The following is a 15,515-nucleotide window of genomic DNA, read 5'->3' as shown; positions in this document are numbered from 1 at the left end:
ATAATATATATATATATATCAGGGTTAAGCAAGGTTTTGGTTTTCTGGGGGTATAGTGGGTCAAATGTATGGAGAGTATAAGCGAAGTTTTATTGCATTTTTAAACGTCAAATTTTTTAATTAATAACTTAAATTTAACTAAGATTTTTTAAAAATAAAATAATTCTGTATTTAAAATTTTTAAATAATTAATATAAACATTAATGGGTTATTTTTATTATTTCAATTATTTTTAAATAATATTCTATTTATAACATCATTATTTTTAAAATAATATTTAATGTTTAAGTTTTTATGTAGATATTTTTATTTTAAAAATGTCGTTTTATATAAATATTGACTTAATAATTATTTAACTTAATTTCAGTTAAAGTTTTAATAACTAATTATAAAAGTAAAATATTTTTTATTTATAATTAAAATTTTAAAAAATTATCATAAACAGTATATTAAAATCATTTATTTTAAAATCCTATTTTATTTCTAATATTATTACTGACTTTTTAACAAATAGTTAATTTTTTAGTTTTAATATTTTAATTAAAATATTGATATATTTAGATTAATTTTAACTTGATTTTGACTATTTTTATTCAATAATTGCATTCATAAAAGTTATAAAAACGTAATAACTCTTAATAAATCATTTTTCCTCGTTTTTAGCGATAATTTTTTTAATTTATATAAAAAGTATGAATGGGTAAAATCCCAAAATCTCGATCTTAGGGGTATTTTGGCCTTACACCCTCACTTGCTTAACCTTGATATATATACATTATGTATAGAAAAAATTACCTGTATAGTACTGTATTTACTTAAAAATTCTACTCAAAACATGAATTTAAATTATAAAATAAGTTATTTAAAAATTAAAATAACTAAAATCATTTTATAAATTCTATTTTATAAATAAAAATAGTTTTAATCTATATTAAGATTTTATTTTATACTAAATTTCTGTCTAAAAATTGTATTAAATTTCATGATTTAAAAAATGTTTAATATAAACATAATTTCGGTTTAGATTACTCTATTATTAAATATTTTGCTATTAATAAAATATTAAATTGTATACTAAAAGTTTTAATAATTTTAAATTTAATCAACTAACAATTTTGTAAATTAAGAAAAGAGTTACATTTTATTTTATTTACTTAAATTTATTAGTTAAATTTTTTTAGATATTATTAAAGATATTATACTGTATACTATATAATATGCTATATGCTATATAATAGTGTATATAAAATTATATACAGTATATATATTATAAAATATTTTATATTTTTTTGTTGTCCCACGTTTTCATAATGAATTCAATAATCATGTAATAACTATATTTCACATTAGATTGAAATAAGTGTTATGTGTTAAAACAATAAAATGCATAAAAAGTGAAATCTAGAAAATAATTGATCAAACGGTTCAATTTGTTTATATTATAATAAAATTTATATCAATAAATATAAAACCATTTTCTGGATTTTACTGCTCAAACATTTTTACATAATTTTACATTACTTAAACATATAATTTAATACAATAAACCAACTGATATGTGTTATTAACTAAAGTTAACTAAACTTTAAGCCAATAATATAATAACCACAATATTATGATAATTATTATACTTTATATCGTAAAATATTTTTTTAATAAATAAATATTTTTCATGATATCTTTATTTACAGTATAAAACTAAACATTTAGTGTTATTATTTAATATTATAGAAATCAAATGAAATACTGAGTGATAGTTAGAAAAGCAAATTAAATAAATGTTAAATAAATAAAACATTTGAATAATGAGATTGATGTTTAATATGATTACATAAGAGAAATGAAGTTTAATTGAATTATATGCTAATTGATTCAAAGCCTGTGAGTGAAATGTATGTACACTATCTCTCTCTCTCTCTCTCTCTCTCTCTCTCTCTCTCTCTCTCTCTCTCTCTCTCTGTGTGTGTGTGTGTGTGTGTGTGTGTGTGTGTGTAAGAGAGAGAGAGAGAGAGAGAGAGAGAGAGAGAGAGAGAGAGAGAGAGAGAGAGAGAGAGAGAGAGATTATAACAAAATAGGGCAATTTTACTGATATTTTAAAAACGCAATATTATAATAGTTGTTTATTTAATAACATTAATTGAAATACATTTTTAAAAACTCAAAATCATATTTATCTTTAATATTGTTAATCTACATTGTAAATTGTAAATATATTTTATATTAATATTTAGTAAGTTTAAACAATATGCATAAATTAAAGTATATGTTATGGTGTTTTCAATTGAAGTCATAATATTTTTTTTGTTTAAAAAGTAATGTTTAAAAACACACAACACTTTTGACAAGTTGTAGTGTTTTAAGAAAGACTTGAATCTCTCTCTCTCTCTCTCTCTCTCTCTCTCTCTCTCTCTCTCTYTCTCTTTCTTTCTTTCTTTCTTTCTCTTTCTCGTCTGTTTATTGAAACTTCAAATAAAATTGCATTCATCTTAAATGTAAACTCATGGGAATAATAAATTTCAGCATAAAATTTAAAAAGTTTTTAAAACTAAACTGAACTGAACTAAACAAAACTAGATTAAAGTAAGTAAAAGATAAAATTATTCTTTAAATCAATATATTCATAAGCAAAATGCAATTTAAAATAAACAAAATATTGAATATATCATGTATTCAAAGCAAATTTTCTGCCAATATTTCATTACTACTAAATTTCTTATTTTAAGAAAAAAATTATATAACTGTTACAAAAAACTCATTATTTCAATTATAAAAAATAAATTGCAATTTTTTTGTTAATTTTGTATTTTACAATATTTCACAATTTGATTATTATTTAAAATTATACTAACTATATATTAAAGAAAAAAACTATCGTATAATTAGTGCATCAAAAAATATTTATTTAAAAATCTAAAATATTCAATGAAATATTTACTAAAAACTACCAAAATATTTATTTATTTTTCAAAAATAGTAATTTTTTGTAAAAAAATATAATTAATTAAATTGTGATTTATTTTAATTTTATCTGAATTAAAATTAATTTAAATGTTTGACACAACTAATCTGTTTCAGAGTTTTAAATAATAATTTTACTAATTTTTATATTTTACTGTTAGTTAAATCTATAACTATAAGCAAAAACTATAGAGTACTGTATAATTTATTTTCACAGTTTTATGTAATAATATTTTATTAAATTATCTAAATACGTTAAATATTTAATCAAATATTTTCTTTATATTTATAATCAATTAGTTATTTAATAGTGAAAAAAATTTTAAAAATAATACAAACTTTAATAAGTTTTTTTCGAAAAATTAATTTAGATTAAGTAAATTATGGTATGTTTATATTGATAACAAAATATAATCTAATTTATCGCAATATTATTACTTTATAAGGTAACTTAATATTGTTAAACAAATGTTTTAATGTACTTTTAATACTAAATAAATAACAATTGAATTGTAAAGTAATAGACATAACACTATTGTCTTTTATTTTATTTTTTATAAGTTTTGTATGTAATACTGTATAATACATTACATCAACTAAAATATTAATGAATTATTTATGTTTTAAATCAATTATTTATCTCGACTTCAGACTTACATTTACTTTATGCTATTACTGATTGATCATAACTGGTATTAAACAAACATCCATAGTATAGTACACATACAGTATATATACCGTTATATACATATACTGTAATAACGTTATATTATATATATATATATATATATATATATATAATCACAAAATATAATCAAAAATAAAATAATAATTATTATATTAATTATAGATTAAATATGTGCATTAAAACACAAAAATATAGTATATATATAAATAAACTTATATGTATATATTTATATTTGAATGATTTACATTAAATTACATATTGTAAATCGATATATATTAAATTATGCGAATTTTTGAATATACTTTTAAAGATTTTAAGATATAATATTATTGACTCAAAGTATTAGTAGATATAAAATCGATTTTGTCTTTTAGTTTAAAATATATTTTTGCTATATTAATGTTATATCAAAATCCATGTCTTATGGGAAATCATTTGAAACTAAAGTGAGTTGAGTTACGAAACAAGAATCAGATAAAACATTACTATACTTTCTATATATTATTATTATAAAAATATATATCTAAAAATCCCAAACACTTTAATGTTATATTCATTTCAACTAAATTTTGAGTTTTCTCTCAATTCCTGTTACAGCAAAACCTAAAATACCTGTTTTGACAATTTTTCTATAAATTGTGTGTCATTTTGTATCGAATCTACTCTAACTGTCTTTAAATTGAAACTTTAATTACAAACATTATAACAGAAAAAAATTTTATAACATTATTGACAACACTATAATTGTTTGATAGCATTATATTATTATTATTACACATATTATGTAACATACAGTATCTTTGATCACTTCATTACTTTGCAATCATATAATATTTTACTAACAACTTTATTATACTGTATATACAGTATATCATTATACATAAGTCATTAAAGTAATTACTTTTATTTTATTAAATAAAAAGATTATAAGTAGTTAAATAAATAGTATTGAATTTTTAAAAACTATATAGAAATATTTATTATTTACGATAGGAAAAAATATATAATATATATCTATATATTAAATTAATCCAATGATAGATTACATGACAATTTTAGGTAATGTTATTTATACAAACATTGCAATCTATCACATAATAAGCATGGTCAAATATATTATGGCATCATTAGCTACAATCAAATAACATTTACATGTACTGTACATACTTATTATTAATTGTCTATCACGATTAATAAAATATGTACTTATATTTATTAATGCTAAAATAGCATTACTTGTATTAATATTTAGCTTAGTCAGTAGTATAAATAACATTAACAAACAAAAATTACATTCAGTTATGTATAAATTGAGTACAGTATATAACTTTATATTATATATATATATTGTATATAAGTATTCACAAACACAAGTATTCATTTATATATTGGGATCTCCATCTAAGCTAATAACTGAAAATCTCAAATAATCACAATAATATACCCTTAAGAGATAATATATGTTTAGTGGACCGATATTTATATAATGTTATATGCAATCTATAGGAATATATACTTGAATTCACAATAATTGACTTTGGATTTCATATTATTTCATATCTCTCTAAAGGATCACCTCATGAGAGTTAAATAGTATTAATTTACACAATAATATTTCACTACTTCACTCACTTAAACAATTTTATTAATGCTTTAAATAAAGAGTCAATTGTAAATATAATAAGTAAAAAAGCTAAACAAAAAAATTTATAGAAAATAATTTTAAAATAATAGTGTTTATTTAATTCTAGTTAGAAATAAGTCTAAAATATATAATTTTGATATTCATATATATAGATCATTCAGTATAACATCTAATAATATTTTAGTATTTTTAAAGTCAATATATATAATGTTTATTGTTTGTAAAAACTGATGGTATATTTGTATCTTTTTTATAATAGTTTTAAAAAATACTATTTATATATAAAACTAAATATTTTGTGTTATTTTCGTTGGCATTTTGTTAACAATTTTTAACAAATGTTTGTTTAAATCAATGAAGAAAGCGATGAAAATTGTGTTGCCGTTGAATGATGTGTTAAGTTATAATATAATGTTTTGTTTGTAAATAAAATACTGTATTACATACACACAGTATATACAGTAGATTATTGTAAATAAGAGTTAAATAAAAATAAGTGAGAACTGGATGTTAGACTTGATTTTGATTAAAACTAATCGTAAATATGGTTTAGTCTTATTGTGGCTTTAGTTAAGGTATTGATAGACAAACAAATTTTATGTCATTATTTTAAAAGATAACGCAAACAATACTTGTAAATAAAGTTATTGATGTAAATAAATCAATTCCTAGTTTTTGTGGTACTAAACATAGGATTAATCAATTGAACCCAAACTTATTTTAACATTCAGTGTGTGTGTGTGTGTGTGTGTGTGTGTGTGTGTGTGTGTGTACTAAGAAAATAATTTACAGTAATATAARATTCATGTAATTAGTTGTGGTTTGTATTATTGTATTTTATCAACAAATGGTGAAATCAAAGTTTAATTATTATGAATACTTTAACAAATAAAGAATTCTATGCTTTAAAGTAAATTAACAATAAGTGAAATCTAACAAAATATCACAAATTCACTGTTTATATAAAAATCAGTAATAATAATACAGAAGAATGTAATTTTCATTATTTAAATTAAATTCATTCACAAAAATCAATTAAAGTTAAATCTAAAGGACTAAACAAAACAACCTGAACTGCTCTCTCTCTCTCTCTCTTTCTTTCTTTCACTACTCACTGATTCACATTTAATATCAATCTATTTTTCAATCTATTTATCTTTGCATTAAAAAACTAACAGTCGTAAGCCTTGTAAGCTTTATGTTTTGTTGTATGAAATTTTAAAATAATTAAAATAATACATTTTATGTTTCTGTCTCTGTTTTCAAAAACTAAAATATTTTTAATGCAATGTTTTAGAAATTAAAATTTCAATTTTGTTTCAAAACTAAAATAATAATAATAATAAGTATGTGTACATTATATTTAAAAATGCAATAAAAAGGAGAAAATCTGTTGGATTAACAATTGATAAGCACCGGGAGGAAGGAAAGCAATGGTTTGATGGGTTGAGTTTTGGACATCACTAGAAAAAACCTGTGATCGGGATTTAGTTTTATCTCCTGCTATGCAAACATTACAATACATTGATTACAATAGCAATACTATGTAAATAAATATTAATCTCATAGCATAAAACATTGCATATAATCTTGTAATTTTTAAGAAAAAAACAAAATCTTATATAAAGATTTTGTTATTAAACAATACATTTAATATTGATTTTTCCAATAAAAATAAGAAAATTACTTTTTATATAATAATATATTTTGTAATAATAATATTATTATTATATAAAAAGCAAAACTATTTTCAGTAAAGTTTCAAATGTTTAGCAATGGATGGAAATTATCAAACAATATGTTTCAAAATTTAGACATTTATAGCAAACATATTCAACAAAATAAGCTATTTTTTGAAATAAGATTTTATACACGCGTTTAATTCAATGCATTTTTTGTTTAAATGTATATTGTTTGGCACCCGATTATTTGCTCAGTAAGCAATATATACATACTTTATTATTTATATATTATTTCGCCGGAAAAAGTTTGCATGTGTTAGTGTCGTCAATATTTAAATTTTAAACAATCATTACCATAACTATCATATATTTAAGTGTGCTAACAATATTAATGTCAATTGTGATACCTTCAATATAATAAAAAGTGTAATAAATATAAATATACGATTTAATGTAATATGACTGCTACAAAACAGCGCAAACATGAATAACACAAACATATATTTGCATTATATTGTCAAACATCACACAAACATACAGACTATAACCTCATAAATAGGGTATGTTTGCCATTAAATCTCGATTCTCTATGTATTTGCAATGTTATACATAATAGCAGAGAATTGTTTGATAAATCAAATTATTTTTGCAAATGATTTTAATTTCTCGAGTGTTTGCTATAACTGTAATAACAAGCGTTGGTATTAACGACAATATATATATATATATATATATATATATATATATATATATATAACATATATTGTATAGTATTGTAAATACTATTGTATATAAAAATAAAACAAATTTGCGTGAATTCAAATTAGAGCTAATCTAATGTGATTTTTGTTTAGGAAAATCTCATTTAGCAAAAGCTTATGATTTATTATTAAAGTTATGAAAAGTGACACAACTTTTATAAGCGCTTAACAAATATTATTATTTCTTTTTAATATCTTATTAAAGATATTTGAAAATAATTTTATTTAAACAAATATAATATTGTAATTGAAAATATACATTTCATTCATACATTTATCATATCATATATGTATCGGTATTTACAGTATAAGTATAAGCATTAGAGTGACGGCACGTTTGAAATGTTGGGAAATGTTTGACTTACCCTTTCAATAGCGATGAATGCATATATCGATTGGGCGGTTGTGGTGAATGAATGCCTTCCTGTGCTCTACAGTGGAGACAAAGTGTGTTTGGATTCTCAAATAATCAGACCTCTCTTTATACGCCCGTTCCCTCTATTCTAAGTCATACAACTGAGCACTTGGATGCTATGGATAGTATGCTAGCGTTTGCCGGCTTTAATGCTGTGAACTGACGGCGCTTTCAATGGCTGTTCTCATCGCTGAGGAATCCTTCGCTGATTCTTCACTATTGTGTTGTTCCCACTCCTGGTATTACTGTTAAACTATGGGCTCTCAATATATCGTTGTATTACTTTCTGCCTCTCCTCTGTTGTGTCAGATATATAGGAATTTGGTAGCGATTTGACGATTGTGTGCTTAAAAGGAAAGTTAGGGACAAAACCCAACCGATTCCCTACCGATTCCCTAAACTCTCTCCTCAAATGCATTTCCGTCTCTATGACAACCATTGATCGGAATAAAAATGACTGACAGCTAACACATTCTGGTTTGGCATCACTTATGCTGTTCTCAACTGTAGTACCAATACATACATACATTCATACATATATTGAGACAAACTTTTAAGCATTTCCAGTACACATACATTCAGACGTCCACTATCTCAATGACACTGTTATTGTAATATCACTTTTCTAAGTCAAACATTGTTTGTTTGTTGACCAACAGCTTGTCTTAAAATCACTTTTCACTTTATTATATAATTGTCAATGTTTTACAATCTATAGATATAAGGATCCAAAACATTACTTTCCAAATACAACAGTTCCTAATTTTTTAGCACTTTATCTCTTTATTAGAGACCAATTCATATTTATTTAATCATAGTGTCTTGAAAATAGTCGCATCTTTACGTCCAATCAATTTCATATTATGCCGTCCCTAACAACACAACTACAGTACTTTTTCAATGACTAAAACTCTATCTTTAGTATTGCTAAAAAGTAATATAAGTTATATATAACTTTTAAACCATAGACAATGTGATTAAAACTAATTACTAGACGTGATATTATATTATTTATTAAAGACATTATACGTGACATTAATGAGTAAATAAACATTAATTGTCTCAACAGAGACAATGACTGACTGTTCATTCATTTAGTTTTTAATATTTCACTGCCTTTTATCTCAATTACAATTACAAAAGAGTTGACCAAATTATTAGACAATTTGCAATCGTTGCTAATTTTTATGAATGCTTTAACTAATCATTGAATGAACATTGTTTTGATGTCTATATTAATTTGCAAAAATATTTTTTGGCACAAATGTGTAAAATCTAATATTTACCAATGTCATGTCAATATAATGTCAAATAATGTATTATTTATTATGTATCTGCAATAAGTATCAGTTCAAATTTACATTTAACTTTTTATTGAAAATAATTTAAGTTAAATTAAAATTGTTATTATCATATATATTATATACAGTATATTCTGTAGTATATAAATATACTGAAATTTAGTAAATATAAATAATTTATATTGCATAAGTTATATAATTAAGTACTTTATTTATAAAGTAATTAATTGAAAACTGGCAGAAAAAATATATTTATTTATTCATTAAAATATATATATATAGCAAATAATCTTATAGTAAAATCTTATTAAATATTAATTTTCAAGGGAAATACATATAAGAAAATCATAAAAACAGTATTTGAAGCACTGGTAGATCACAACGATTCCGATTACTTTCAATATGTAATTTCCTGTTATATAATATACGTTTAATATTAGAGTATAATAATAATAATAATAATATTTAATAATAATGTGCTAATATTAATGGTGTCGTAGTTTAGTATATAATTCATTTTTTGACATAAATATAGACCACATTAGATGAGTTGAGATCTCTGTTTTAATAATAGACTGTTTTATTAGTTTAAACAATACCTTAAAAGAAAATTAACGCTTCAATAGTTGTCAAAAATATTTAATTAATTAATATACTGGTATTTATATTCTAGTTTTCAATTAATTATATGTCTTATTTTTCAACAAATAACAAATTATTGTATACTAAATGTTACAAAATTTATTAAATAATATAAATAAATTAAATAACACATACTTAATTTTATTTCACCACATCAATAGACAAATTAGTAATTATTTTAATTTTTATTTAATTATTTAAGTTAAAAAACAATTCAAATATTATTATAATAATAATGTATAAATTATTTATATTTATTTTGAATATTACACATTTATTTATGAGCTCTTTATATAATTAAGTTATAAATTGTAAATTATAATTTGTAATAAGTTGCCATTTAAAAAATCATAAATAAAATTAACATTTTTTATATCAATATTTATAAAAAAAATTATTGCATGCCATTAATAAATTTATTTAATTAGCTAATATAGCTAATAAACATTATATAAAATATTTAATATAATGTATAAAATATATGGTAGTATATTATATAGATTTACTAATTCATTATATGCATATAAAATTTGTTGCAATTAATTTTCATAAATTACTCAATAAATTATTATGCATATCATAACATTAAATACTGTTATGATATTATGTATTGTGTATTATGTTTGTTATTTTATTTATTTAACGTTTTTATCTCTCATTTAATCATCATTTTATATGATTTTGTTTACATATCTTTTCATTGTTCACAAGATAGCATTAACCAACATAAAAACTCATAAAATATATTAACACAAAGAGAGATAATTTAACTTAAAAGTTTATTTGAAATTTTACTAAAAACTCATTTTTCGGATAATAATAACACTGTAAAAGACTGAATGATAAAAAAAAAACTTAAAATGGCTTACAATGAAAAACACTACAAAATGTTTCAAAAAAAAGTTTTGTAAAACTTTAACGACATAAAAAAATATATCAAACATTAAGAGATAATATTGGAAGTCATAACTTTCATGTTTGCTCTCTCTCTCTCTCTCTCTCTCTCTCTCTCTCTCTCTCTCTCTTCATTTACCCACTCATTCACTTACTTTTTTCTGTCTGTCACTTACTATCCCAGACCTACCATTTGTGTTGATTATTGAGTTCATTGTGAGAGCAAAGTCGACATACAATTGACTTAAAGAAAGACATAGTTTGAAGTTATAGTTTTTTTGTCACTTATATCATAGGAAGCATTTCCAACATTTAGTTGTTTAACTATATTTTGTGTTTCATTGGTCTATATCTTTGTTCATCTAATTTATCACTTTTCACATCATTATTAAATTATGGTTTCCTTTCTCTCTATATATCAATTAAAGTCAAACCCTTTACAAAAAACCGCTTTTATCTCCATTTGCTTTACTATTTTATTGTCTTTTCTTATATCATAAAATATATTGTAAGCATATTATTCAATGTTATGTCAGTCAACTATTTGCTTAATATACTTGTGTTAAGTTTATTATTACTATTAAACAAAATATAAAAAATGTATTGTATAATACAGTATATATAAATGAATCGATAAAACGTAGACTTAAAATTTAAAATTGATTTTAATTATAAATTTAAAAAATAATAATTACAAAGAATTAGATTTAATTGATTAGTAAAAAATAATTTAATTATATTAGTTAATGTGAAAATTAGCAATAAAATTAGTCAATTAGTAAAATACATAATTAATTATAACAAAATAATGTATTTAAATGATTTTTATTTAATAGTTTAAACAAACACAATAGTTTGAATAATAATAATAATAATAATAATAATTGTTATTATTATTATTATATACACAGTAGTAGATTTTTTCTGTCTATATTACCATTACTATTAGAGACTCACACATAAATATATATACTGTATATAAATATATTTTATATATAATATAATAATATAAATTATATTAATATAAGCTACGCTATATACTGTAAATTACATACTAAAGTTATACTATATATATGGTATTATATTTTTTATAATAGATTTTTTGTTTCTTAAGTTCATTTTATATACTGTATATACTATATAGCATTTAGTAATGTATTACTTTTCACATATCAAAAATATATGTATATATGTCTGTGACTGTGTATATAATGTGTCTATAATTCACGCAAAACTTCACATTTAATGCATTTCTCGACTTTATTTTGCTAATAATTTTGTGCCTCAAATGCCATACAAACACATATATAATTGTATTGAAACTTATTTGGGCTGAAATAAATGCATTATTTAAAGAATTTTTGCATATAATTTATTAAATTATATCACAAATTGTATTTTATTGTTGAAAATACTAAAATACAGTATATTATTATTATTATTGAAAATGTAACATAATATACATGTATTGTTCAATGATATATTAGTGACAAAACTACAATATATATGCTTTCAAACAATAGCTAATTATATCATCAATATATGTAAAAATTTACATCTCTTTATACATTGAAGAATGTCATGAATTTGTTACAAAACATTACAAATACATTATATTCTGTACTCACTATTGTCACCATCTATTGGACATCAAATATACATTTATGTATTGATATTATTATTATTATTATTATTATTAACCACTAAATCTATTGATTGCAAATATTACAGTAATTCTAAAATAATAAAACTTTATTTTTWAAAAATTCAATTTCATTGTAATACAAATTTCCATTTTTTTTTGTTTTGTTTTATAAATCAAAATAATATAAAGTGAAAGCAAACAAAATATTAAATATTAAAATCACAAATTTAACTAATGAAATGTGTAATAAAATGAAATATGAAACTCATATTTAGTATTAAACACGTTATTAATAATTATAATTAAAAACAAATAGATATATATTTATATATATAATTAAAACATGACTTTTTTGAAATTAATTGAAATAAAAGACAATTTATGTGATAATAGCAGTGAATGTCAATTGTTTGACATCACTCGTCATATTCAGACGCCTTATCCATTAAAAATTGCGCCAAATATGCGATGGGTTTTTGCGGTCGCTCTCTGGCCAGACTCGACAGTCCCTGAAGCAGAATCGGGACAACAGTTGTGTCCAAATACTGGCGCACCGGTACTGAAGCCAAGTCAACCTTAGGTTTCTTTGTCTGATTACGCGGCGGTGTTGACGATTGTATAGCCGGTGCGGGCGATGCAGACTTTTCTATCTCTGCCGGTGACTTCACATCAGGTACGGGCTCTGCAATYGGCTCTTCGCCACCGCTTTCATCGACCGGTGCGGCCACTGTTGGTTCGGCGTCTTCTGCCGCAGTTTTTGGCGCCTCATTCGTCTCACTCATTTCGATGTCGGCACTGGCCGTCTCATTATCCGCAACCGAATCATTGTTAGTCGTAGTGTCGATTGCATCGGTAATATTGTCCGCATCGGTTGAATGATCGGCAATCGCATCGGACTTCGAGTGATCGTCAGTAACGACACCCGAATCGCCAGCCGTGGACTCCACTTGCGGTTCGTTAACAACTGGGTCTTCCATTGTTTGTGTGGACAGTTGTCTGACTTTGTGTCAGTGTTTGTAGTGATCAATAGGACAAACAATGTTTGATGAAATCGGTGGTCAAATGTTTGGTCAAATTGGCGGTCAATTTATTGGTTAAACAAAACACTTGTAATTCAAGCGCTAATCGAATGCAACACTCAATCAAACACTCGAATCAAACATATATTACGTGACGACAGACCTAACCGTTTGTCACGTTATTCATGGACTGTGTTTTGCGTCAAATGTTTTGACATTCAATCGATTGATTGATTGATTGAATTGAAGTATACATTGATTGTCGACAACAACACAAATGACACCAAAACTCATACCATTTCTTAAGTAATCATCAAAAAGATAGACAAAACACAAACATTTTACAGACTTTGGCCTCAATTACATCGATTGACGGTCGCGATGGCCATCACTTCTAATGTCTTACTATTGTCACAATCGGCTGTATATACGGTGACCGCAACTGTATCTCTATGTGTGTGGATTCCGATGAGTCTTCATGTCTACAATTTTTGCGGACATTGTTCGTTGTTTACCGACGGCCAGTTCATTGAAGAGGACGGCAGATTTGAGGCTAACTGGGCGTCGACGGCGTACTGCGGCTTCACTTTGGCCGTCGGACTCATCGCCTTTATGATGGCTTTCTTTCAGATGATACGCAAGTTTATGAAGCTTTACAAAGGCGTCGACAGGTTTGGCCAACATTTATGCGGTCATTAAATTTGTATAATTTTATTGAAGGGATGTATTGTTTTATTTGACAGCACTTTTCTGTCAGCGTTTGTGGAGACCATTAGTGCCCTCACAATGACTGTCATTGTGTTGGCCGACGCTGTGATCGTCACAAAAGGATTTTCAGTTTGGTGTCAATCACTGATTCAAAGGTTTGATTCGTAAGTATTTTTTCTCTATTTTATTTGGTTTTAATTAAAAATTACACTTAATTTTCAATGATATTAATTTACATTTACATAGATGTGAGACGGCCTCAGGTGTTATGGTGATCGGCAAGGATACAGGTATTGAACCGAAGGGATTTTTCGTGCAATTGGGATCAGTTCAGGTATGGTAATCATTAATGGTATCTAATTTTAGTCTAATTTATAATCTAACTGTGCTTCTCATTACTGAACAGTTTGGTATATGGACTTTATTAGTGTGTTGGGTGCTTGCGGTTGTGTTGGCCACCCGTAAAGTTATGATATATCACGAAAAGGAGAATATGATTGTCAGTATGACTCGTGAACGCCAGCGACACATCGGTTCAGATTATATGCCAGTCCGGAGCTGATGTCTTCATGTCATACATTTCACTGCTTTCTGACATCTCGTCAATCATTGTCTTCGTTAAGAATACACTGATTTAAGTTTTTTTGTTGATTTTAGTGTATATTAAATTTATTGGATTATTATTATTAWTAATATGTAAATATTTATTTTAACTTTTGTTTCTATAAATAACTGASAAAAGAGTAAATAAAATAAACAATTTTTTTCTAAAAGAGTGAAAGTAAGTAAAAGTGATGGAAAGTGAGTGGGAGAGAGAAAGAGAGTGACAATTACTGTAAAAGTTGTAAATGTAATGAAAAAAATTAAAATTTGAAACCACTATTTGTTATTATCATCTAATGAACGATTTCATTAGTCAATGAATCATAACATTGTAGACAAATATTTTGTTTTTTCAAACATTAATCATATAATGTATACATTTCATAGCATATAGAGTATAGGATGCGCACAGGGATGCGATCGATATTAATGTATTGATATCAGCTGCCAGAGTGCGAGTTATCTGAAACTCTTGAGAGCCCACATTAATGTCGACTCAAATATTTGCATTGCTATTGATATATACCATTGAGGAGAGGATTGGAAATTGTTTT

The 15,515-nt window shown here is 23.9% G+C and overlaps 2 protein-coding genes across 2 annotated transcripts; one reads left to right on the top strand and one right to left on the bottom strand.

Annotated features, from left to right (window-relative positions):
• Nucleotides 1-12,965: 12,965 nt before the first annotated feature.
• LOC128952855 (protein dpy-30 homolog) lies at nucleotides 12,966-13,798 on the bottom strand. The gene has a single exon (XM_054298309.1). It carries the CDS (start codon nucleotides 13,606-13,608, stop codon nucleotides 13,048-13,050), a length of 561 nt encoding a protein of 186 aa, XP_054154284.1. The 5' UTR covers nucleotides 13,609-13,798; the 3' UTR covers nucleotides 12,966-13,047.
• Nucleotides 13,799-13,854: 56 nt separating this feature from the next.
• LOC128952854 (transmembrane protein 179-like) lies at nucleotides 13,855-15,062 on the top strand. The gene is made up of 4 exons (XM_054298308.1): nucleotides 13,855-14,321; nucleotides 14,394-14,522; nucleotides 14,605-14,692; nucleotides 14,765-15,062. Exons 1-4 carry the CDS (start codon nucleotides 14,032-14,034, stop codon nucleotides 14,918-14,920), a joined length of 663 nt encoding a protein of 220 aa, XP_054154283.1. The 5' UTR covers nucleotides 13,855-14,031; the 3' UTR covers nucleotides 14,921-15,062.
• The last annotated feature ends 453 nt before the right edge of the window (nucleotides 15,063-15,515 follow it).

The sequence above is a fragment of the Oppia nitens genome, unplaced genomic scaffold, assembly GCF_028296485.1.
Source record: "Oppia nitens isolate AA-2021 unplaced genomic scaffold, nextdenovo-longstitch-racon4-pilon3 scaffold1_pilon_pilon_pilon, whole genome shotgun sequence".
Taxonomy (NCBI): Eukaryota; Metazoa; Arthropoda; class Arachnida; order Sarcoptiformes; family Oppiidae; genus Oppia; species Oppia nitens.
Note: the sequence above shows the minus strand (reverse complement) of the source record. Positions and strands in the feature narration are given on the sequence as shown.

Excerpts from the sequence above, each read along its gene's own strand:
- LOC128952854 (XM_054298308.1), top strand. The coding sequence starts at position 14,032 with ATGGCCATCACTTCTAATGTCTTACTATTGTCACAATCGGCTGTATAT. Across the intron at positions 14,523-14,604 it reads CTGATTCAAAGGTTTGATTC|ATGTGAGACGGCCTCAGGTG; the intron begins GTAAGTATTTTT and ends ACATTTACATAG. Across the intron at positions 14,693-14,764 it reads TGCAATTGGGATCAGTTCAG|TTTGGTATATGGACTTTATT; the intron begins GTATGGTAATCA and ends ATTACTGAACAG.